This window comes from Nipponia nippon, unplaced genomic scaffold (assembly GCF_047370975.1).
Source record: "Nipponia nippon isolate SJK-2023a ecotype South Korea unplaced genomic scaffold, ASM4737097v1 scaffold_11, whole genome shotgun sequence".
NCBI classification, from domain to species: Eukaryota; Metazoa; Chordata; class Aves; order Pelecaniformes; family Threskiornithidae; genus Nipponia; species Nipponia nippon.
Window position 1 is genome coordinate 20,426,769 of NW_028262302.1, and position 24,707 is coordinate 20,451,475.

Consider the following 24,707-nt stretch of genomic DNA (forward strand, 5'->3'; position numbering starts at 1 on the left):
CGTTAGCTTTACTTGAGAGCGAGGAAGATAAGGCATCATGCAAGTCTACTGGGTTTCTCCTTCCGCAGGTCAGGTGTTGTGGAGCATTTTGTAGTCCTGATGATGAAGTAATAGACAAGCAACTTTATTTATATATTTTATATATATATTTATTGGGTAGTGTTCAAAGGTTATCTTTCTTCGCTCATGTCTCTAAAAGCGAGGAAAGTATTACCTACATTGCAGGATGGATTTCAAGGCTAAGCTGGTAAATATTTATAAGAGACATAAAGTTTGTCAGATAAATTATGCTTTAGAAGGACAAAATGTTATCGCTAGGCTGCCAGATCCCCAGAGATGCCAAGTTCTACAAATCCCACCAGATCTAGGTTTTTTTTTTCCTAGAGGTTCACATTTTCTCTGTAAAAAAACAGAAATGGATTTGTTTCTAAACCACCTATATACTGAATATACACAAGGTATTTCTCCTTCTCATTTGTAATTCATAATTAGATCTACTCATGACTATACTGCGATCGTCCTTGTACGCTTAAAAATGATTGTGCAGAGTAACTACTGGATATACGAAGCATGTTTTGATAGCCCAGGCTTCCACCCTCCTCCACCAAATGAACCAAGCATCACGTTGGTATACAAACGCAGTGCTCTGTGTCCCTTCTTTACCACACACCACCTCCCGGGCCGGCGGAGGCCAAGGGAAGGGAGGACACGCTTTGGCAGGAGGAGACCCGAGGACCGAGCCCCGAACGGGCCGTACGGAGCTCGGGCTCCGGGCTGCGGGCGGGCAGCAGGGCCTGTCCCCGCGTCCTTTCTCCGGTCACCGGCTCCCCAAGGAGGAGAGGCTGCCATTTCTCCCGCCACCCTCCGCGGCTTCATCCCCGCTGCCCCACGGTGCTCCCCGCCCCTCAGCTCCTCGCCCCGGCTCACACCGTTTCTCCTCTCACGCCCGGCCTGGCCCGGCCCGGCCGCACCGGGGGTCCCGCGGCTCCCCGAGGGCCTGTTTAGGAGTCCGCCCCCCCTCCCGCTGCAGGCCGCGCCGCCCCGGGGCTGCTCCGGGGGGCGAAGGGCGGCCGAGCCCTGCCTGCGCCCCGCCACCCGGGCCCCGGGGACGGGCAAGGATCCCGCTGATCGATCCCCGGAGGACAGGGCGGGGGGGCCGCCACACGAGGAAGGGCCCGACCCGGCCCGGCCCGGCCCGGCCCCGGCGGCCGCTGCCGGCCCCCGCCCCGCCCCGCCGCGGCCCCTAGCAACAAGCCGCCGGCACCGGCCTCCCCGGCGCGGCCGGGGGGCGGGCCCTTCCGGTTCATGTCGGAGCTGGGCTCGGCGCGGAGGAAGCCGGGCGGCCATCTTGGCTCGTCCGGGAGCGGCGGAGGGGCGGGGGGCAGGCAGGCAGGCGAGCGTCGGGCGGGCACCCAGCTTCCCCAGCTCGGCCGCTGGCCCGCGGGGTGCCGGCCTTCTCGGAGCCTGGGGCGGGCCGGGATGCGAGCGGCGGCCCGGTGAAGCGGGGCCGCGGCGGGGGAAGGAGAGGGGAGCCCCCTCGGCAGCGGGCCTGCGCTAGCCGCCGTGCCCCGGCTGCGGCGGAGAGCGGCCGGCCAGTAGGAGCCGGGCTGCGCGGCGCCCCGCTGCCGCCTCCTCCCCGCCCGCCCTGCGTTCCCCCCCGCGTTCCCCCCCCCCCTCCCCGGAGCCGCTCCCTCGCCGCCTCCCTTCCCCCGGCTCCATCCCTCCCCGCTTGATGAGGCGGCCCCCTCCCCGCTGCTGACCCCCGCGGACCCCGGCCTGGCCGTAGGATGATCCCGGAGGACTCGGAGGGGGCGAGGCCGCTCCGCTCCCCGAGGGGGATCTAGCTCGGGCGTGGGGCGCCGCCGGAGGGTGGGGGGCACCGACGCGACGCCGCCCCCCGCCAGCCACCTCGTCCTTCATGGTGGCTCCCTGCGACCACCATCTCCGAGCAGACGCGCAGCCCGGCCCGGGGGCCCGTGTGTGTGTCTGTGCGCGCCGCCGTCGCGGGCAGCGCGGCCGCCCGAGTGAAGTAAAATGTCCACTCGGACTCCATTGCCCACGGTGAACGAGCGCGACACCGAGAACGTGAGTACCGCCGGCCGCGGGGGGACCGGCCCGGGGGCGCCGGGCCCGGCCGGCCGCGGGGGCGTCGGCCCGCGGGGGGCTGCCGTTACCCTCGTCCCGCGTTCGCTGTTCCCACGTTACCCGTTTATTTTTGATTAATTATTTTTTACACACACACCCACACCCACACACACCCCTCACCCCCCCCCCCCCCCCCCAGCGGGGTTCGCGTGGTTCGTAGCATTTGCATCCCTCCCGCAAAGCCGGTGTCCCCTCCCGAACGCTTTATGCGTGGATCGGTTGGTTGTGGCGGTCACCGGGCAGAGGGGGGACCCGCGGCGGGGAGGGGGGCCCGGTGGGTTGCTGTCTTCTCCTCATGGGCAAGCTTGCTGCTAAAAGCAGCCGAATTAAACCTCCGGTAAACAGACGGGAGTCATCTTTGGAAGGGGTGGGCTAGGTGACCTAGATAATAGGCCTCTTCCCTGCTTAATTTGCAGGGTTCTAGATGATAATGACGCTGTTCGACTAGTCACCTGTTCAGATGACATTAAAAGGGTTTCTTTATTGGAATTATCTTCCAGACAAGGGAGCCTGTTCCTTCCCCCCCCCCCCCCGCCCCGGTTTTTCATTTTTTTCCTTAACAAAGCCAGGGTTTAGGACTTAACATTTTATTTACAAGATTGAGTCCAATGCTGTATTAACAATCGCACAGGTCGTATGCTAAAGGAAGAAAGAAAAAAAAAAAAAAAGTAGTCCTACCACATGAGCAGATAGCCACAAACGAAGCTCAGTAGGAAACTCCCTTTCTGCAGATAGGAACTGTGTTTCTTTTGAGTTAAAACTTACTTGATCCCGGTGTATCCTGTCTAACCATTTTTCTGCATAGGCTCTGACATGTCCCCAAACGATAAACAGAAGGGAGTTGTCATTTGCTGTAGTCTAACATGAGTCGATCAGTAAACTTTGTATTCAGCTTTCTGTAAAGGCTATCTGATATTCTTTAGAAGACACATGCTAAGCTTGACAGAGGAAGCTTTTTTTTTTTTTTTGCGAGGGTTTCTTATGTTTTGGACTGGCATAAAAAGTGGAAACTTTGGTTAAAGATCAGGAAAAACTGTTGGATTGCTCCAGACTATAAATAGTCCAAGAAAAGTGGTGGTAGCCCCATTGTTTAAAACAAGACCAGACAAAGCATTAGAAAACATGCTGCATGGAACAATTACTGCATTACTAGGGATTTAGATTTTATTGACATAATAGGCACTTCTAACTTCTGTGATCTTTATTTGTTTTAGCACTAGGTGCAACCTGCAGGCTAAGGGCTGTATTGAGCAAAAAGCCAGCTAAGCATATTTGTTTGTAAAATCTCAATGAGCTTCCTGCCTTGTGGAAGAAAATAATTAAAAAATTATGCGGCCCTTCCTATGCCATGGGGAGAATTGAAGTTGTAGCATACTCTACAAAATACTATACAAATTTTATTCAGATAATTGCTTTAGTCTATAAGCAAACCTGACTAAGGTCTTCAAGCTCCACGTATATGTGTGGAGGCCACCCAGTAAATCATTTTAGAAAGTGTTCAGATCAAGTTCTCTAACGTAATTAATTTAAACTCTGCTGTGGATAATGGTGGAAAGACTTGGTATGTGCTCAAGGAAATACATTATTCACAAGCTGTGTGTTCTAGCACTTGAAGTTAGATTTTTACATGTCTTCCACTTAAGGCACCTTGTTCTCACTTCCAAAATATTGGTCTAACACTTCTCTTTAGTAATCTTTGTAATTTAACATATGGGGATTGTCTTGCTTGCAGATGAATTGCTTTAGGTTTAGATTAAGGCCTGTCTTTCAACTGCTGTAATCTGGGCTGGTGACCACAGAAATACCTGTAGGTAGCGATATGGACAGGGAGTGATTAATCCGAGTAATCACCAAATCCATTGAACCGGCCCCCTCACTACAATACCGTATCCCTCAAGAAGCTGTCTCTGATGTTCTGGCCGTCAGCTATCTAGAAATTCACCAAAACGCATTCTTTTCAGCCTTGCTTAAAACTAAATTGGAATCTGACATTTAGTCTGCGTGAATTACCTCTACAGCTGTGAATGCCAAGTCTCCTTTTTTTTTTTAATACCAAATGTGACGATTTTGATACTTCAGCTAGCTGTTCTTCTACCCCAAAGCTGGGTGTATTGTGTTGGCAGGTAAATGGAGCCCTTGATTCTCTTTCACATAAGAGAAGTCTAATTAGTTCATATTCACAGGACTCTCTGAAGCTCAGTTGGGAAGAGGCGTAAGAGGTGCCAAGGTATTCAGACAGCCCTTGGGCCGTGGTTGTGGACCCCCTTAATGCCTTCTCTCTGCTTGGAAGGTTACCACTGCTGACAGAGGCTTGGCTGGTGTGGAATCTGGTTGAAGTGTGCTGATCATAGCTTATCCGTGCCTATACTTGCAGTTTTGAAAATGAAGTTAGCCTCCAGAATGACGGTGAGCGTAAATTATCATTGTCTATGCTTGCAGTTAACCACGTTCAGTGGTTGGCAACTCCTGTTGAACAGACAAGGTCTAACTGTCAGTACTTGATTTTTTTTTTCTTTTTTTTAAGGCAGTGTATACCACTTCTTATCGAGCCGCTTCATGCATGTACTGCTGAAGTGGAAATACTGTCACAGTGACTTTCCCCAAAAGCCACTCAGAGCTATCAAGCCTTTAGTGCCTTTGAGATTAAAGAATTTGGCTCCGAGTCACCTGGTTTTGAGAGGAAAGGCATCCCAGATGATCTGTGATCATAGGAACTTCACACTTGGACAGTTGGAAGCTGGCTGTTGGCCTGCGATGAGCTGGCTTCTCACCGCAAAGGTGGAGCAGCTCCTCGCTGGCCATGTCTTGTGCAGTAATGGCTGCCAGCTGCTCAGGGGACAGAAGCAAATGAGAGGATCAGATCTTCTCTGTCTTCTACAGAATTATGTTCTGCATGTGGGAGGAAAAGCAACAGAGGCAGCAGAGACCTCCTTCATCCAAAACCGGGAGACAAGGCAGACACAGACTAAGGACCTGTAGGTGACAGAAGAATGAGTAAACTTGTTTTACTAGTGATGAGGAGGAAGGCAGAGAAGATGGAGGAAGAAAGAGTGTGGAAATGCAATGGTAAAGGAAGGTAGATGGTGGAAAACAAAAGAGGAGGCACAGAGGAATGTGCATATGGCAGGATGGAGGACAAAGAAGTAGGAGCAGAAGAAACAAGATTGTGGAGAGTAGGACAAATATTCATTAAAAAAAATTCCCAGAGAGTGGTAAGATGATGGAGAACTGTAGATGGAAACAAGGAAATAGAGGTGGTATGGAGGTTGGTAGATAATTTTTTTAAGAGCATGAAATAGAAAAGAAAAACCTTAGACTAAACAGTTTAATTTGAACCCTGTGTCCATTGCACAGCTGTGTTTCTCGCAGAAAAAAGGTAACTGTTTTGAATGTTAGTACTGCAGGCCTATCTGAATTAAAATTTAAGTAATTTGAGGAAAAGCGAGACTAAAATATACTCTTATCTCCATGACTGTGCCTAATGTGAAAAATTAGCTATTGAAAAATGCCAGTGTGATGGCAACTGTGCTTGTACAAGCTTGTAAAAAAGGATTCTGTGCAGCAAAAGTATCTAATTTTTTTTTTATTTAAAAAGGTTTAGTAAAGGCAGGGTTAGGTTCAAAAATTTACTTTTAAGATACTGTGAAGGTTAGTGCAGTACCTCTTGATTTATTACCAATTAGCTATGAAATGCATTAGAGCATTTGCAGACAATATGCAAGCTTGCATTATTCTATATATTATTTATCAGTCTTCTCCTATTACAAATAGATCTGTAATCGGAATGCTTTCTTCCGTAGCATGAAATGCTGTTGGTTTGGGTTTTTTTGTTTGTTGGGGTTTTTTTGGGTTTTTTTTGGTTTTTTTTTTTTAAAGAAGCAGGTGAGGAGGGAATCATTCCTGTGGCCAAGAGTTCTGGTATATTTTCTTCTACAGGGACCATCTACGTTCTTCCATGTTTTTCACCAGTTGTCATAAATGTTCTGGTTTGAATTAAATTAGGTGAAGGTGGCAAAATAACTAGAAATAAAATATGTTTTAGGAATTCATCTGGGATGTATTTTTTTAATCCCAGATCTTCATAGAGCAGGAAAATGCTTTTTGTGCATTTCTTACTGCCTGGGATGCCTGGTAGGTCCAGTATTGTGTTTGTACTCAAAAAATACCCGATTAGGTTGCGTGACGTTGCGAGTCACTGACTGTTAGTATTTTCACATTTCAAAGTGAGAGCTTTTATTCTTCAGTTCTGCTAAACAGCCTGTGCCGTGTTGTTTAATCCTTTGGTTTCACTGTCAGCTGGGATGGATCGGAGGCTTCTGGGGGCGTCAGCCTTGGCTGCCTCTTTCCACCCATGATTTGTGCCAGCACTAATTACTGTGGGGCTGTGCGACGAGTCTGGTCGGCTCTCTGATCTGACTGAAATGAACCCTTAAGAAAGGTGGGTTTATCCCCATTCTGTGTGGCTGCAAATACAGACACAGAGGAGAGGATGGGAAGGTCCAGTTCAGGTGGGGAAGGCTAGAAATGCTTCTTACTATTTTTGTTTCGGTTTGATTTAAGCCAGTCATAGCACAGCACCCTGCGTCTATGATAACTTGAGTTGTGCCACAACTACAAAGACACATAACTGAAGTGGTCCACGTTTCACAAATTGTGGTATTCTGCTCCTGAAAACAAACTTCCTGTTTTCCTTTCTTACGTTATTTCACTAACAGAAAAACTAAGCTACAGAACCTTATTCCAGAAGTTGTTAAAAAATCAGACTTAGTTCATGTATTTTATTAGCACCACTGAATGTGACTTAAATTGTGGCCTGAGAAGTAGCAGTCTGGAAAACAGAACACAACTACAGAAATTATTGGAAGGAAATAAACGAGAGGAAACACGGGGTTTAGTACACTAAACTTCGTAGACTTCTCCCTAGGCTTTCTTACCCACTCACCTAATATCCTTACCTGCTCGATTCTCCATTTTAATTCTAGTCAAAAGACATCTTCGCGTCGAAGTAAGCGGACAATTCCTGTTGACTACACATCTCAGGTGACTCAAGTCAAAGGAATTCTAAGAGTGGAGGCATTTGTCTCTCCAGATCTCCATTTCGTATAAGTAGCATGTGTCTGCAACTTCCTCTTCTTCTCAGTCAAGTAATGCTGCCTCCTGGATGCCAGCCAGATCAAAAATGGAGCTCGCTTTTTTTTAGGCTCATGGCATATCAAGGTTGGCTCTGCTTAGCGTGGAGATCACATGCCACTAAAAATCTTTAGAACGTATGATGAATAGGTGCTTACTGCTCTTAAAAGATAAACCTGAAAGGTACTGAGTACACCTGTGGTAATACTCCAGTCAGTCTCCTGGATGAAACCCTTGGGTTAAGAATTCTTGGCCCGTAAAGCAGCAACTTGTTGAGCTCTGTGTGTGTATGTATATATACATATAAACAAAAATTAACTTTCAAATAAAATTTGTTCCTGCAGGGTTGATGCCTAAACAAAGTTTTCTATCTGCAAGCTCAATGTGGTCTTTTAAAACCAGCGGTGAGGGTTTTTTTTGTTTAGCATGTAATTACTGACAGTGATGATTCTGGAAACAACTTAGTTGGCAGTATTGTTGATGAAGAACAGAATACGGTTGGCTCTTCAGCTATTATTCCCCAGGCTGATGTCAATAAATATCCATTTTAATCAGCAGTAAAGAAACTTTGGCTGGAAAGATATGATGAATGTCAGATCTTGATAATGTGAAGCAACAAAAGAGCTTTTAAAAAGCTTTTCTAACTGGCACCAGACTTATCTTTTTGATTATATAAGCAGGATTTCTTCACTGTTGTGTTCAGTGCTAATCATGGAATTACAGATTCACTCTTTTTCATATGCTGTATAGAGTATGAACCAAATGATGTCAAATACATGGGCAGAAGCTATAGCAGTTGTACGTGGAAAGGACTCCTGAGCCAGACCCTGTATGCCTGCAAAGGGGAGCATCCTTTCTGTGCTGAAGGCCGTTAGTGCTTTGCTGTCGGTGCTCTCCCACTCTGATCTTCAGGGCAAGGGTGCAGTTGTCACTGGCTCTTCCCACCGCTGGTCTGTGGCCAGAACTGTGAGCGTTCAAGTGTTGGCTTTGGCCAGCAATGCTCCCTCTGCCAAGTGAAAGCCTCCTGTATGTCAGTCCATACTGTCCGCCTCCATCAGGCTGCCCAGTGTAGGGAGTTGCATTGCTGTGCTCAGTTTGAGCTGTAGCTGCGTTGTCCTGACTGTTACTCCTGTTGGTTGTTTTTTTTTTTTTTTTCTTTATTTCACCCTCCCTGCTGAGGTTCGGGAGAATTAGGAATGTGTGTCAAGAGGTATAGCCTGTGTGTGCTAAAGACTGTATTTACTCTTCAGGTTCTCCCTTTAAATTGGTGGTTTGACAAATATGACCTAATTAAACTAGCCACTCATTTTCATGAAGTGTCGTACCGGTTAAATGAGTGAGTACTATGGTAGGCTGAGAATTGCGCAGTGAATTCTTCACCTTTTGACAATGGAAGCATCCAAATTAGTGTTTTTTCTCCTTTATCAGCTATAATGTATTTCTAGAAGGTCTGTCTCTCTTGATGAGCTCTGATCCTCTCAGTTGTTCCAGTCGATCATAGCATCCATAATGGTAGGGCTGTAGCACACTTCAGTGAATAAATCTGCCTTCATGGATTGGTAACTTCAGTGCCACATTGGATAGCATTTTCCTTTGTAGGACAGCATTTAAAATTTCATGAGATGGAAGCCATGACTGTTCACGCTTAAGACTGATTATGTAGCAAGCTAGTCTAAAAACTGCCTTTTAATTATGTGTGTTGGAACCAAAGAATTGGTTATGCAAACATTGGCACGGGCATAGTGAGTCTGATAAAACCCACCTTGCTCCGTGTCCTGATTTGTGCCCTGGTCAGTGGTAGGAGGGAAGTAAGATCAGGACAAGTGCAGGACATCTTCAGCTGATGTCTTCCTATTTTATAATATAGGAAAATAATGTAATATTTTATAACATATGATTACTTAGGGATTCCCAGAGCAGTAATTGGTATATAGACAATTATGGTTGAGTGTTTGCTGTGACACCTCTTGGTGGTTGCCAGAAATGTAAGTCTGTGTTTTGACTTTCCAGTAGAATTCCTTCGTCAGCAGTCGCAGGATGCCCTGCTGTGCTGTTTCACTGATATATCTGCGCAATAAGGCGCTACTTCTGTGAATATCCTTGGGGCTAACGTTTTTTCTCTTACGCTGAGTAGTACTCAGCAGTCTGTATGTTTTTAAAGATGTTAATGATAAATGGGAAATAAAATACAACACATCATTAGGAAGGGCTGCAGTGAAATTTGTCTTCGCATGTTTCATTTAAAATACTTCTATGTTTTAAAAAACTGTGATATGTTTCCCGATAGGTTTTTCTATAAATAAGAGTGCTGGTGGGGAGTGCGCATCCAGAAATTATCCTGTATTTATATGTTGTGTGCCCAAGTTAGGGTAATGAAGCAATTTAGTGTCTCAAATGTTCATCATGTCCTGGAATGTTTAGATTATTAACATTGTAAAGGATAGGCTTTAAGTACAATTTTTTCTTAATATAATTAAAATTGCTGAATCGAATGAGGCTACCATGATTGTTAGTGGTCTGACAGCTTTCCAAGAAATTCTATAATATCACTTCATAGTATTTCATACAAAGATGAGGTAACAGCTAAGGTAATAAACATTCCTAGAGACTTTTGTAAGATTACATTTTATTAGTTCATTTGGCTGATGAGAAGGTAGTTTTCACTATTGTATAAAATAAATGCTTTTAAAAAAATGTTGATACCGTTTGTCCTCCCTGTTTTAGAAAGAAAGCTTCCTACTTACTGTAAATAAACATGGATTTTTGCAGGTCTTGGGCATTCTAATTTCTTAATGTTTTTCAGCTCTTCGAATGGATATCAGATTCTGTCTCTTCCAGGTTTTTCTCAGCTGTTGGCACCTTCTTAAGCAGTATAAGAACTCTGATACTAGTCCTCCTCTGCCCTGTGTGTTTTTAATACTCTGAATGTTAAGATACCTCTAATCATACCGATACTGGATAAAGCTAACATCTACCAAAAAGATTTCAGTTACCAGCACCTTCATACTTCATTTGCTTTTTACTTTCTTTCCTTTTCTTTTTCTTTCTCTTCATGCTAATCATTATCTGGCTATGAAAGGATGTCGGCTCATCATTGGGGGAAGGCTTTTGCGAAAAGGTGGGTTTTGCATTGTGTTCCAAATATAGTTGGTCTTAGGCTCAGTCCCTCCCTTGCAGAAAGGTCTCTCACAAATGGAGATGTTTTACTCCATTTCTGGGTTGAGTAATACCAGGGTGGGGCTGGGGGGAGGAGGAGAATGCTGCTTTTTTTTTTTTTATGAGAGAGGTTGTCCTGTTGGCTTGAAAATGGGTAGGTTTTTAGGGAGTCCTCCTATGTGCAAGCCCCCCCCCCCCCCCTTTAAAATATTTAAAAGATCTTGAAATGGAACCTGATACATGCCAAGATATGGAAGAAAGTGCTGTCTTGTCATGGGTGGATTTCAGGAGACTTATCTTTTAGAAGACATGATGACTCTGGCTAGCCTGAAGCTGCACAAAGTACCCAGTCTCCTTGCTTCAGTTCCCCATCTGCAGTATAATGGTCTTTCTTTGCATGAAGACGGGTCCTTTGGGAATCCCTCAGCCATGGCGAGTGTCATGAACGAGTGTTCCCCTTGCACAGAATGCACGTCCAGGAGATACAGCTCACCTACCACGATGTATGGAAACTTACTACAAATAAACACATGCTTGTTTTAAATCTTATGTTTTTAAGACAACTCCCCTTTCTTGTTGAAGCCATATAAATGTGGACCTGGGAAAGAACCCTGAAACTGAACAGAATCTTCAGGGGTGAGGGAGGCAAAATCTGCAGAGCTGAGGGTCTGCTTGGGAAAAGAGAAATGACCTGCATCTCAATTTAGAGACCAGAGGATGCTATTACTATTTCTCCGGGCTGAGATTGGAGCTGTTAATCTGTTTGCTGAGGAAACTACCCAGGGGGGTAGCCGAGTACAGCCAAGTGCCTTACAAGCCAATGTGTGACTTGAACTTTTCCTGGACCATCTATATTTTTGCTTTTTGCCTACACCATTTAGCTTCCCATCTACCTATCATGGCTTCTTGAAAATGATTTGGGTGGGAGAAACACTTTTACTCAGCTTTGAGTTTATGCCTGTTAGTACTGTATGCTACCAAGGCCTCTTCCTTCATTTCCATAAGCAAAAGAAAATCCATGTTGAAACCAGGAAGCTGTTTTCTGCAGTTTTTAGAAAGCTTGTGTTCTGTTCAATATAATAATCTTGTATTTGACAGAGGAAAGACTTGCTGATAGTTTTACTTATGTGAAGTGAAATATAGTCCAAATTCGATATGGTTGCAAATGGACAGATTTCTACAGAGCGAAACATGGCTATGAGCAAGTCAGTTGGAGAGAACTGAACTACTTAGGAGCACACAGCTTGGTATTAAAAAACCACAGCTGAAAAAGGTCATATTCTTGAAAGGAAATAATCTGGGTTAGGGTGGAAATGCAAACCTCCATACAAGGAGATTGTGTTAAATTTATCAACACTGGTCTAAGTAAGTTCACAGCTGTTAAGTCCTCCCTTTAAGTGCAAAGCTAGAAAGCGTGAAAAAAATGATAGGACAGAAGAAGTCATTCCTCAACAGAGGGCAGTGATGTTCTCAAGATGTGTTAACTGGGGTGGTTTCCTATGTGGAATAGAATTTGTTAGTATAACAGAATCTTTCTTTTACCTAATATTGTTTATGTGAAGTAGGATATGAGTAAGATCAGTTCTGAATAACCTGTACACAGGTCCTCTGGTTTGGGAATACATAGTACGTCATGCCCATGTCTCAGCTGCCTCCTAAGCTAGCTCAGGTCTAACAGTTTATTAGTTCAAGCACAAGACAGCACAGGTGCAGATACTCTGTTTTGAGTCAGCTGTGTGGTTCAAAAGCAGCCTACTTGCTGAATCTGTCTGCTGGAGAACCTGAGCTAATAAGCCCTGCTTGGAGGCAGGCTGGCGCTTGCTGAAGCCAGCTTCTGCGCCTGTGCCACGGATCCAGGTGTGAAAGGGCTGGAGTCTAAATAGTTCTGATACACTTCTTTTTCCGAGGTAGGTTATCAGCTCAGTGTAGTGCAAAGTAAGTAGTACAGCTGTATTCCTGGGATGCTGTACTTGAACTAAAAGTGAGCCGCCTTCTAGTATGTCCAAGAAATGTCCTCGTGGCCCTGTACAGAACATCCCAATCCCTGGTCACTGAGGGCAGCAATGTAGGAGGACATTAGCATCTAGCATCAGCAGTTGCTGCTTTTTTCTAGCTGGCCTGAATAACTTGACACTAGAAGGTACCAAAGGAGCTGACGGAGAAGTTCTCTGCATTGTGTGCCACAAGGTTTGTTAGAAGTCAAAGTTCGGGGAAGTATAGAGGATTGGCGTTGCTGTGCCAGTACATACAGGGGTAAATAAGATGGCCTGCACAACCAGCACCAGCCTGGCATTAAGGCATGCAAAACAGTGAGATTGTTGATACAGGATTTCACTGGCTTTAGTAGTTCCTTCAGCTGGGTGACTGCTCTTGTCCTTCCTCTCCTTGAGAATTATTGATCAATAAACGCTTATCCAGTTGGTACAGGTCTCGAGATATTATTGAGAACAATGAATTGTTACTAAGCATTGAATTTTTACTGGATCTTGTTACGGGTGTGCTTCTTGTTCTTGTGCCAGTTGTTAGTGGTTTGGAAGAAATGTATACTACTGCTCCTGAAAACTAGGATAAAGATTGCTAGAATATTAAATAGGGCAGGATGGGCCAATCATCGGGAACACATAATAACCAGCATGTAAGGAAACTCTGCATTTCACTTCAGCAAAATGTGACACCATGCATGTAAGGAACCAGGAATGAAAGTCATGGTGTGTGGTAAGGGAATGGGATGCAATAATTCTTAAAAAGAGTTAGAGTCAGTGTTGGGTGATCATTTACAGATGGTCTTCTGCCAAGAAGGCTAGTTCTGTCCGTGTAAAATCAGTGGAGTGTTAAACAGAAGATGCAGTCCCTGTGTTTAGTCCTACTGCACCTACTGTTGGTATGGCATGTCCAGTTCTAGCATCAGCCCCACAAAAAGATGTTAGAAAAATAGGAGAGGGTTCTGAAAAGAACAAGAAATGTTTCCTTGTCTTTAATCATTTTTACAGCAGCCTGTTTAGGGAACTCAATATATATATATATGAAACTTTGATCACGTTATCCATTCATTTTATTATAGTAATTAAGTACCTATATGGGAAGTACAAATCTGGTGACAATGCAGTAGCCAGGCGGGAAGGAGAAGCTAAAGCCAGATTGATACTACAACATTATATGCACCACAGTGTGTGTGTGTGTTTTTTAAAACAGTAACTATTGAAACAATTTTCCAAGAGTTGCTGTAGACTTCTATTAGTAGTATGTATTAAATGAAACGAATGTGTTTTTAAAAATAATTTGATCACAGCTGTTGCACTCAAATTAACAAACCAAGGAACTTAAGATGCCAGAGTATGTGGTCACAAGGTTACATCAGGTTATTAAATAGAGTGTGAAACTTGCCAAGTGTCATTCAAGCATGGATTTGTTCCTTTGTGCCTGTACTATGGTTGTTAGCTCTTGAGTTATGATCTCACATCCTTATGCTCCAGTGATTTTCAGACTGAGTGTTGCTGTATGCTGGATTTTTGGTTGTCCCTGCTGGGTTTCAGCAAGAAGAGTAGTAGCAGAAGAGCAAGATCTGGGATTTCTTGGATGACTGTGAATTTAGCGTGTCATCTTCTGTGTAGCCAGACATTTGCTCCACATTTGCAGACTACTGAGCATTTCTAACTAATACTTTAATTAGTGAGGTTGGTGTATAGACCTCAACTGTGAGTTGAGAACTAAGGGACATGAGGGGACCTGCTCTTTCGTAAACAGGCTGTCAGGAGATGAAAAAATACTTCACTATTACCTTAACCATATGATCTAATCAATAAAGACTGTTATAGGTATGATACTTACCCATTCGTTTTTACAATTAATAGCTGTTCGGGGAAACTGAGTGAAAGGAACTTAACAGATTGCAGACAGTATCTCAGATCTCTGTAACTGGTGCTCAGCCTATTAATATCTGAGGTTTCTATATGTTAGGTAAGATTTCTTCCCTTGTTCTCCAGGCCATCCTGGGTATTTTCAGTCATGAGGTTTTGTAGGAACAGGAGTCTAGTACAAGAGAAAAAAACCCTTTTGGTTTTTTATCAGTAGTATTAATCTGTCCAATAAGGGTGACCATTTTATTGTGTGTACTTTTGGAACAGCTTTGTTCGTGTCTCCTTTCCAAAGGCTTTCCTGCTCTAGTTAGACACAGTAATGCAGACAGAAATAATATCAAACACCTCCGTGTTCCATATTCAGCAGTCTAAGTTACTTACAAATGGTCGACTATTGCTGCAGTTCAGGTGGTGTTCCACTGGGTCTTTACCAAGTGATGAAATGGTTCTTGTGTTATGAACTGGGAACCTCTCTAGTTGTCCCCATCAGAGCAAAGTTCAGCGTGAATCTGAAGTTTGAGTTGGATCCTTTGAAGGTTTCTTCAAAGGAGTTGCTAATGTTTTTGAATGCTGTGTGCTTCTCAGCATTGATGTGTTTTGTCTTTATTCCTCAGCCTTATCTGTGTATGTTTTTATTGCAGCACATGTCCCATGGAGACGGACGTCAGGAAGTTTCCTCTCGAACTGGGCGCTCTGGAGCTCGCTGCAGGAACTCTATAGCTTCCTGCGCAGATGAGCAGCCGCATATTGGAAATTACAGACTCCTTAAAACGATTGGAAAGGGGAATTTTGCAAAAGTAAAACTGGCAAGGCACATCCTAACTGGCAGAGAGGTAAAGTGATATGGGTGTAAACAGTAGTGAATTGCTGTAGGTGTGAAGGTTCTCTTAGAATAGCATCGTCTAAGTCTGTGAACATTTAGCACATTTTACTAGAGATACTGCCTCTGATGTACAAAAAAACAGAAATGAAAAACTGTATTTTTTTTTTAGTAATGATTACAAAACAATTTCTCTTGAAGGTGGTCTCTTAAATTTGTGTTTTTTGACAGATCCCTGTCCCAGCTGAATTGTGTTCAAGTTTGCTGCTAGAATTCTCTGCTAAATCCTCCATTCCCAAAAAAGGGTTCGATATATAGCAATTAAATAAGCTTGCTGGAAAGACTCCCTCTTGGTGTCTCAGTACTGCACAGTGCAGGGCTGTATTGGAGGGCAAGTCAGGAATGAGAACTAACATATCTTTTTGATTACGGTCTGAGTAGCCCAAACACAGTATTTTCTTGCCAAAGCAATGTGTCTCCCAGGAGTTCTGCTAGTGTCTGCGGTGCTGGGCAGCCTTGGGAAGACACTCCAGTTTGTTCAGAGCAGTTTTGTGTGTCTTGCTCAGTGTTGTGTGGTGTAGACAAGCTTTCTCTTATATCACTTCATAGTGTCTAACTCGGCTCCATAATTAGTTTCTGCATGCCATTGCAATGTAATTACTAACTTGAACTTAATGATGGTTCTGATTTGGTGAAGTATAGTCCTGTTTGTTACAAGAAGGTGTTTCTTGGTGCTGTTTTATTAATAGCAACTCTACCTACTGAAAGAGGGAGAAACACCTTGTTGACCTTCTCTTGCCAAACATGTCTAATGAAGTAAATGTTTGTTGATACCAGCAAGGACTTTTAAAGAAGGCCATGTGGCTTATTGCAGCGCTTTAAGGGAATTTCTTTTTTTCTGAGCTAATATGGAGTTCAGTAGCACTAGGAGGAACAGAGGGGATGACATTTTGCAAGAGTTGTTGGGAGGGTGTTGTGGTTTTTTTTTTAAACTGACAGTTCCAGTGATCAGCAGTCTTCTGGTGTTAAAGTTAGTGCAATCATAGACAAAGGTTTTGGTTAATTACTTTCCATTTAAGCTCCCTCCTCTTTTTACTGATACTTAACACAGGAAATGCAAGTACTTGGTTAGTATTTCTTTTCTATTATTGTAGGTATAGGAGTTGGAGATAGGTATCATGTCACACATTGCTTTGCAAAAACTGAAGTACATTTTCTTTTATTTGCACGTAACTGTGTGTTGACCTCTGGTTCGTAATTTTTTTTATTTTTTGTATTTTTTAATTTTAACAAATAAAGTGATAGTGTAAAATCTTTGGCCAAATTTGGAAAGATTTAAGTACTAAGTTTCTTTAACTCTCATGGAATAGATGTCATCCAGTCAATTCAAAGCATAAATACTTTCCAGGACATGGCTGTTGGTCCTGCTTACCTAGAATGAGTGGCATTCCTTTGAAGGGAACAATTAAGCTAGTTTTATAGGAATATCTTGAAGGTATTTTACACTCTCTTTTTTTCTTTGTAAGAGAGATGAGTAAAAGTTTCTCATCTTGCTAGGTGAACTGTATAGCATTCATAATAATTACATATTTTAGGTGTGTACGACCAGAATCGTTCACAATATTCTGGATAACAATTTCCCCAGTGTCATTAATTTACCCTTGCCCTTACAGAAGTATTTATCTGATCAATCTTTAGATTGCGCTAACCTTTTTCATGGCTGTCACAATGATGTTTTTTGGTTGTGATCAGCAACAGCACCTTGTACTTTGTTGAATCTCACTTTCTTTGCTAACTCATCTCCAAGGTTGTTTATATCAGTTTTCCATTGTATTTGATGGTGCCTCTTAACTCCTTCAACAGACTTAATCATGATGGTTTGACTCCCTGTGCCAAGGCCACTGATACAGATATTAAACAAGATTGATCCCAAGTCTTGTCCTTGAAAAACTCTTACTCATTTATTTCCAACCTGATATCTCTTTAGCCGTTTTTTTTAATTAAAAAAGCTCTGTGCATATTTCAGCTTCTCTAGTTCAATAATTTCCATGCATCCTCCTTGACGAGGCTTTACAGTAGTCCAGATAGCCATGTCTTGTGTGTTTCCATAGGGCACAATTAACTATAGGAAAATATGTTGCATTTAACCCTTCTGTCTGTTTCCCTATTTTTTCCCTGCAAGTTTTGAGCTCAAGAATTTTGTGGTAAATGGCTCTACTAGGAAAAATAAAAGTTAAGTCTGATGCTTTCTAAACCTGTGCTGCCATTTTGTTCTTGATAGATGTTAGAAATCTGTGCTACAAGAATGCTTTATGTTCTTTTTTTTTTTTTTCCTTTAAACCTGCCACTCTTAAGAATTCTGGGATAATGTTCTCAGTCTGGCCTCAGCCAGACGGCACTCATCTTCCTGAATTTGTGATTTCCTGCCTTACACACTCATTCCTGCTGGCTGTCCTGTCCTTGTTCCTATTCTTTTTTCCATCTTATGTACCAAAACCTAAAATAAAATGCTTAGTTTTGGGAGTCACGCTTAAATGAGTTTTCATCTCTACTGTATCCTTGCTGTATTTGAACCCTGCTTATTCTCTTGTTACCTATGTGGCTATTCTTAATGTCCTTTTAAGTGTCCAGTTCAGTTTCACTTTATGGCAATTCCTTCTTTATATCTCAGCGCTAATTAACTTCTAAATCATGCAGCAGATCAGCATTTTCCTGTCACTTCTTGGGAGGAGGGTATGTTTGTTCAAGCATTCTTCTAGGGTAGTTGCTCATCTTCTTACATCTGGAGTCCTTCCGTATGAATTTTCCTGTTGCTTGAGATCCAGCTTTCGTGTTTACAACTGGAGTAAGTTCCAGGACTCTCTCATTTCCATCTTTAGTGTTTCTGGAGGATGTATGGTGAGAGCTCAGCCTCAAATTACAGAAAGGGAGAAATGTTTAGCCCTTCGGGGGGTGATGAGAACATCAGCCTAACTTGAGGGGTTGAATTGTCCTGCCAAGGAGTGCGCGGCCTTCTGCTCACTGCACGGGTATGGAGGGAGGGTTAGCTTCACTGTGCTGGAGCTGGGTTTGGAAACACTCTCCTTTGAGATCCCCTGAGCAGGAGAGCGTTATTTGTAGTCTGTCTGCCCTTTTGAAACCAAGAATCTTCATTGTAAATCTGCTTTTGTTAATTCTTTGACTTTAAGCCATGCATTTTCTGTTGTAATTTATCAAAGGTTATTTCCTCTGACAAGTTTGCTATACTTGCCAAAATTAATCTAAAAGATAAAACTACCTTTTGGTGTTACTGAGGTGGTTAGAATCACAGCCAAAAATATATGGGTCCTTCTGTTTTTAAAGTCATGTGTTCAGTTAATAGCCATGAAGCTGAAGTTTCCTAGTGAGATAGGATTCTTTCTGGATCCAAGTCTGACTCCAAGGAATCTATTGTCATCTTCTTTCTGTTCTTGCCTTGGAAAAAGTGAAATTGGAGGGAGAAAACATTCTGAATGGTAGCAGTTTGGCCAGCTTGCTCAGTGTTTCAACTTCTGATTGCTTTAACTCCCTCATTCAAGTCATGTAGGAGGAATGTTTTAAGTCATGTTATTGTGAATGGTGAAAGCAAAGTTAATTTTAATTCTACTAACAATCTCACACAGAATATCGTGGCTGATGCAGCGGTGTGATGGTGTAGCTGGACTTGCATTCCTCCAACATTGGCCGTAGCACACAATACTTGAAACCGTTCCAGGTTCACTTTGTGTAAAGAGAGCAAAGTTTCTGCTTTGGAAGGCAATTTGATGCTTTATTAACTATGCTTAGTAAACCGGAGGATTTTCTTTCTCAGGCTCGTCGGAACTGTTCTTGAGGGGAGGCTCCCTTTGCCTGTGATTTGCAGACCTTATCAAGGCACCTGAAATTGCTCCCCGTTCTGATGATGGGTTCAAGCTCTCAAAGTCAGTGTTAAGACATTGTACTCTCAGTGTTCACATGGATAGGAATTCTCTGAATTCATCCTGCCTTCAAGGCCGTAATTAGTGCACTGAACAGGCCTGGGAGTCTGCCTTTCAGAAAATTGGGGTGTGTACCTTCCCTGTATCTCCAGGGCTAAATTTGTTTGCCAGTGTCAGAGACCCCTCTGACCATCTGGCACCAATGCACCGTGTGAGAGTTGAGCTGTGTTGCAGAAACCCAATGCCTTAAGACTTCATGGGTTGAAACAAGTTTACATCTTTTAAAGATTGACCAGAATGGTACAGCTCAGAACACAAATGCATCTTTTTTCTGAGTGGAATGCACTTAGCAAGCAAACAGCCATCTTATGTGGCGTGGGTAGTCTTGGGACACCAGGTGGCTTTCAGATAACATTATCTGCTGTTGAAAAAAGCAGTGGTCACTCTACATCCAGCATGGATTTATAAGAGATTGCAGGAAGTGAATAACTTTGTTACCTTTGTGACAATAGTTCAACAGGCATAAAGGTGGAGATAAAAATCTTTTTTGGTTTCGTACACAGCTGCTAATATAAAAATACCTATTGCTTAATGTGTTTATCTCTTGTTTGTATTTTTGAAGTGATTTCTCAAGGTTTTGCCATGGAATTTTGCCTCGGGAAGTAGTGATCTTTAATTTCAGTAGCATACCTTAGAAGAAAATACTCCCCAAAGCAAAAGTAGTCTTAGATGGCTTCTTGGTGACATCTCATTCTATCTTGTATCTAGAAGGGCTCAAAATAAATCTTGAATCTCAGTTTCAGAAAACACCATATCCATCACAGAATTCTGTGATGCACACTCTGTTCCTCTCTTACCCTCTTCATCATGATGATCCATCTATGTATTTTTGCACTTGAATGTAGGGAAATAAAATTGCTTTGATATAAGATATTCTTTATTCTTTATGTTGCCAACCCCAAGTTAACGAGATCACAAAGATAGCACTCAGTGATTCAGGGAAATGGGAGCTGTGGCATGGGAAGGAGCATTGTCTACTATTAGAGCCAAAAATTCAAGGGGAATTGAAAGCCCTTGCTTCACACCAGTGAGGTATTATAATCAGCTGAGTTGCAGCATCTTGCCTCTTTGAGAGGCACCATCTCCTTGGCTTCTGCAGAGTTTTTTCTGGTATGTTTAGTCTCTAATTTAGAAAGGAAAAATACCAATTGGCATGTAGTTCTAGAAAGATTCACATTTCCTGTTCTAACTTATCGTGTATCCAAATTGCATTGCACAGGAGCTCATCTTTGTTGCTTATTCATTGCCTCAAATCTTGAGGTTCTGACTAGTTACCATGGTACTGAATTTCTCTTTTGATTATTTTGTGAAATTTTTATTTTGTTCTTTAGCATTTCTGTGCAGTATTTGATGAGAAGATGAGAACCAGTAAAGGAAGGAACTCACTCAAATTGTTGTACTACAGCCAGTGGGTTTTTGTTAATGCACAAATGATATTTCTTTTCATATCCATCACGGAGCAAATTGATACAAATATTCAGTAAATTTCCAAAGGTGGACTTAGTTCTTGCAAAATTTGTGTGGAATTACTTTCAATTTGCTCTGAAATCTCAGCTTTTAGAAGCATCTTCACAAACTTCCAATGTGCAGTCAGTACTGTGTAATCTGTTGTGTAATTATACTGTGTAAATATTATTGGTAGGCACACTGCTCTCTATCGGGGCACTGGCTGGTGTTGGAGCTTCCACTGGCATAAATGTGATGGTCTTAATGTCAAGCAAAAGACTAAGTGAGCTTCTCTCATCTTAATATGCTTAAAATACTAAGGTTTTTTCCACTCTCCTGTTTAGTTTGTTGCAGTAGAAATGAGTTACACTTTAGCTGTTAATTCTAAATGTTTCTAGTTTAAATACAAGTACATAATTTGCTGAAGAAGCTTGAATGGGTTTTGTGTAAATTTCATGTTTTCTGTTTCCATTACTGGATTTGTCCATCTTGTAATAACACTGCGTTGTTCATATGGAAAATACTGATTATGAACTCTTCCTTTAGGTTGCCATAAAAATAATTGACAAAACACAGCTGAACCCAACTAGTCTACAAAAGGTAGGTTTTTACAGTTAATCTTTCGACCGTACTGTAACTTGTTTCGTGTCGCCACCTCCTTCCATTAACCCTGAATGCCTGTGCTGGAGAATCTGAAGCATTGCATACCTTGCACACGTCTGACTACTGTATTTAATAACTAGTTTTGTAACAGATATTTTTGACAACCCTGCAGTTGTTTGAGAAGAACTCGCACAGAGCTGTAAACTGAGAAAACAGCGGTGCTAGCCACTTCCTTTGTCTCCCAAGCATAGCTAGCTCTGTAGAGAGGACGTTCGTGGTTTGGTGTCATGCCCCCATGTCTCCTTCATGCTGGTCCCTTTGTTAAGCTTAATAATACAAAGCTTATGTTCTGTCCTCTTAAACTGGCCTTGAAAATACTGCCTCTGAACTGAAGGCCAAGCAGTATCTATGCCTTTCACGTAGTTTGCAGCAGAAAGGGTGCTGCAGTTTTATGGAACAAATTGGAGCATGGCTATTCTGGTTTCTTCCCTCTAGCCTCAAATGTTTAATGTGCTGTTACAGTTGTATCGCCTTATCTATTTTAGTAAGTAGTGATAAATCCTACTCTTTCATCGAGCAAGCCAGTCTGCTTTGGAGTGCCTGCAGGAAGTACATTTAAATGTCACTTTTACCTAGGACTTTTCTAACTCTGTCCTTTTAAGTGCTGCAGTCAAAGGCTTTTTATTTACTTTTGAGTACTTTGATAAAAAAGCTCCTTGCAATATTTCTGTTTGAATGAGAGAATACCCAGAACTTACCTGCAAACAGCGTGAAATAGCATAACCAGAGTAAATTGGAAAATATACACATTTGGATTTTATACAAATACTAAAAAGATCGTGTGACTAGATGTTTTTATCAAAATTAATGGTGCAAAAGTAAATTGGAAAAACACACAAGTTCTTACATTGTATGGTTTGGTTGAGAGGCAAAGAATAACCTATAGAAGAAAGGCTCCATCATCTGAGCAGGTAGCAATTTCCTACTGACTCTGTAGACCGGGTAAAAGTAGATAATGTGGTTCCAGTTTTCTCAGAATATTTTTCAGCCTAATCCCTGAGGTTATTGGTAATTTCTGGGTAAGCAGGCAGGAAATGAAATGCAAATTAGGTAATATGATGGATTAGATAAAGTTGATTTGTGTGGCAGATCTGTGCAACTTTGAACACCTGAAAAAAAATCGTTAAATGCTTGAAGCACTTGGAAGAGAAACAAAAGCTGTGTGATCTGAAGGGGAGGGGTCAGGGCATGGGAAAAACTGTCAGAGAAAAGTAGAGGGGCTGCGTTTTCAGACAAAAATGTAAAATCTTAATCCTCCAAATGGTGTTATCTTGAGATTGGGCTGTAATGCTAGCTTGAGCTCGTATTCAGGTACAAAGCAAACCTTTTACAAGTCACAGGTGTTCAGCTGGCAAGGCCGCAAGCTGGAAGTGTGCTTGTGGGCCCTTTGGTTGCTGGGTTTCAGCCTGCTCAGTGCCCAGTCGTGTCTCCGTTGTAATTTCATTTTTATTTACAATTTAGAAAATTAGATTATAGAGTGTGATTTGTAAATTGGTCTTGTCTGCTGCTGGGTTTCTTAAATGGGAGCCTAGAAGAATAGTACAAAATAGCAGGGTGGAAATCGGATAAAATTTGAGGAGTGAGATTGCTATTGTGCTCTCCTCTCTAAGCTCATTTGTTATACGAGCACAGAAAAAAATTAGCAAGATATGTCAGCGTTCTCAATTCAAAGACTGAAAGTAATTTTCTTAAAACTAAATGCCTGCAGAGCAGGCATGTAATAAGGAGAGCAGGCAACGCAATAAGCAGAGTGAATGCACAACTCATTACTTAGCAATTTTGCTTTATCAAGGCTTTTTTTTGCAAACCCTTGCCCCTTTCCCCCCAGCGCTGTCAGCAGTGCAGTAGCCTCGGTGCATTTGAAGCCAACCGCGCACGCGACCTGTAGGTGCAGGGGAAGCTAAGATGGAAGTGCTTCTGATCTTGCGCTTCTGGAGAGAGCGATAAAATATTTGAGGTATGGTGGGGAGGGCAGGGCTGTGCCGAGAAGAGGGTGTGGTATATAGTGTCTCAGCTGTGGTGTAGCTGCATACCCTAGTCAGCCTTAGGTGGGGAAACAAATGGTGATTAAGGCTGCCGGTTCTGATTTCTTTGTATTACGTCTTCCACGCCGGTACTTCAGCTGCCAGAAAGAAGCTAACCTTGTTAAGGACTTGCTTTGCGTTCTGGAGCAGTAGTTCCCGGTATGCCCTGGCAGCGAGCTCTGGGCGGCTGCGGTCCTGACTGCTCAGTACTCAGCAGCGCAGCTCTTCGAAGAGTCGGGTCTCTTGCCTGCTGCTGGGGAAGTCTGTGATAGCCACATGCAGCTACTCTCAGCCGTTGTTTTAGGACCTAATTACTACTGTGCTGCTCTTGCTTAGCGAAGAGGAAACTGTAAGCGGTACTTCCCTGCTTTGAAAGAACAGGGAATTCGTAGAGCTTTTTTCCCATGCTGGCAGTGTTAGTCATAATCACTATTCTCCGCAAACGTACTTGTGTACCCAGTTCCAGTGAATATCGGTCTCGCTGGAAACAAGTGCTGATGCTACAGTAGTTCACTTCCTCCTAGACAAAAAAAAACCCACCTTGTTTTTTTTCCTTTTGAATTAGCAATGCCATTATATGCAAGGTTTTTTTTTTTTTTTACCAAGCCCATGTAATAGCGCTAAATCACTTCTCATTTTCCTTTTTTAGAACTTGGCTCCTCAGCCAAATATTTTTGTTCATTATGTGCAGATGTCTTGCCACTTGTTTGGGCCATTTCTTTGTTAAAGCTTTTTAGAGTTCTTAAACATCAATTTTAACATGGACCATGTGTCAATCAGTATTTTAAAAACTGCAAGAAAAGGATGAGAATTTAAAATGCTCAGGCTTTTCTGTTTATAACAAGTATTTTTTCTGTTTTCAAGTTGTGGTTTGTTTGAGGCAAACTTGTATTGTGTAGCGGCTTCCTGCTTGAGGCTCCTAATTATGTATAGGGCATATTTCAGTGAGCAGTGAGCCGGAGGAGCCTAACACACAGGTAAAGCTTGAGCTGGCCTGGGACAGCATCTCGTGAAAAGCCCCCCACTCTCGGGGGAAGGAGGCCAGGATATGTTGGTGCTCTGTATCCGACCAACGTACTGACTTGCTTTTTAGCAAACTTTTTTAGTATTTTTAAATTTATAATATATATATTTATTTTTTAACTGAAGCTCTTGCAATAGCTAATGCAGGAACACTTCTAGTCTGTCTTTTGGTGTGTTCAAAGAGAGCTGGCTTAAAAGATGGGTCCTTCTTTCCCCCCCACTACCTTGTTGTTCCAGATGTGTCACCATAATAAAATTCAAGTAAAATTGATTCAAGATTATTATTTAGTGTGTGGCTGTGCTTCCATTGCTGGTTTGTTAGGATTTTTTGCTCAATTTGTCAGCTAGCAGCATTAATTAAATGTAATTCTTTCCCCATATCTAACATGGCTCGCAGTCAAAGGACCAGACCACAACAAAGCTGAAAGCCATTTGTTTGGCAGACTGA

At 42.7% G+C, this 24,707-nt stretch overlaps 1 protein-coding gene across 30 annotated transcripts in view; it reads left to right on the top strand.

Annotated features, from left to right (window-relative positions):
- Positions 1 to 1,306: 1,306 nt before the first annotated feature.
- Positions 1,307 to 24,707, top strand: part of MARK3 (microtubule affinity regulating kinase 3) — a 67,967-nt gene continuing 44,566 nt past the window's right edge. For 4 of the 30 annotated variants that reach the window (XR_015702346.1, XM_087747806.1, XM_087747805.1 and 1 more), the window contains exons 1-4: positions 1,307 to 2,085; positions 10,355 to 10,393; positions 14,930 to 15,121; positions 21,096 to 21,149. Coding sequence is in view for 28 of the 30 variants with exons in the window: in XM_087747806.1 (XP_087603932.1) it covers positions 2,035 to 2,085; positions 10,355 to 10,393; positions 14,930 to 15,121; positions 21,096 to 21,149 (336 nt within the window). In the remaining 2 variants the exon portion in view is untranslated. Of the gene's footprint in view, positions 2,086 to 10,354; positions 10,394 to 14,929; positions 15,122 to 21,095; positions 21,150 to 24,707 lie in introns of those variants that run through there. The other 26 variants (XM_087747800.1, XM_087747797.1, XM_087747802.1 and 23 more) reach the window with 14 other exon arrangements.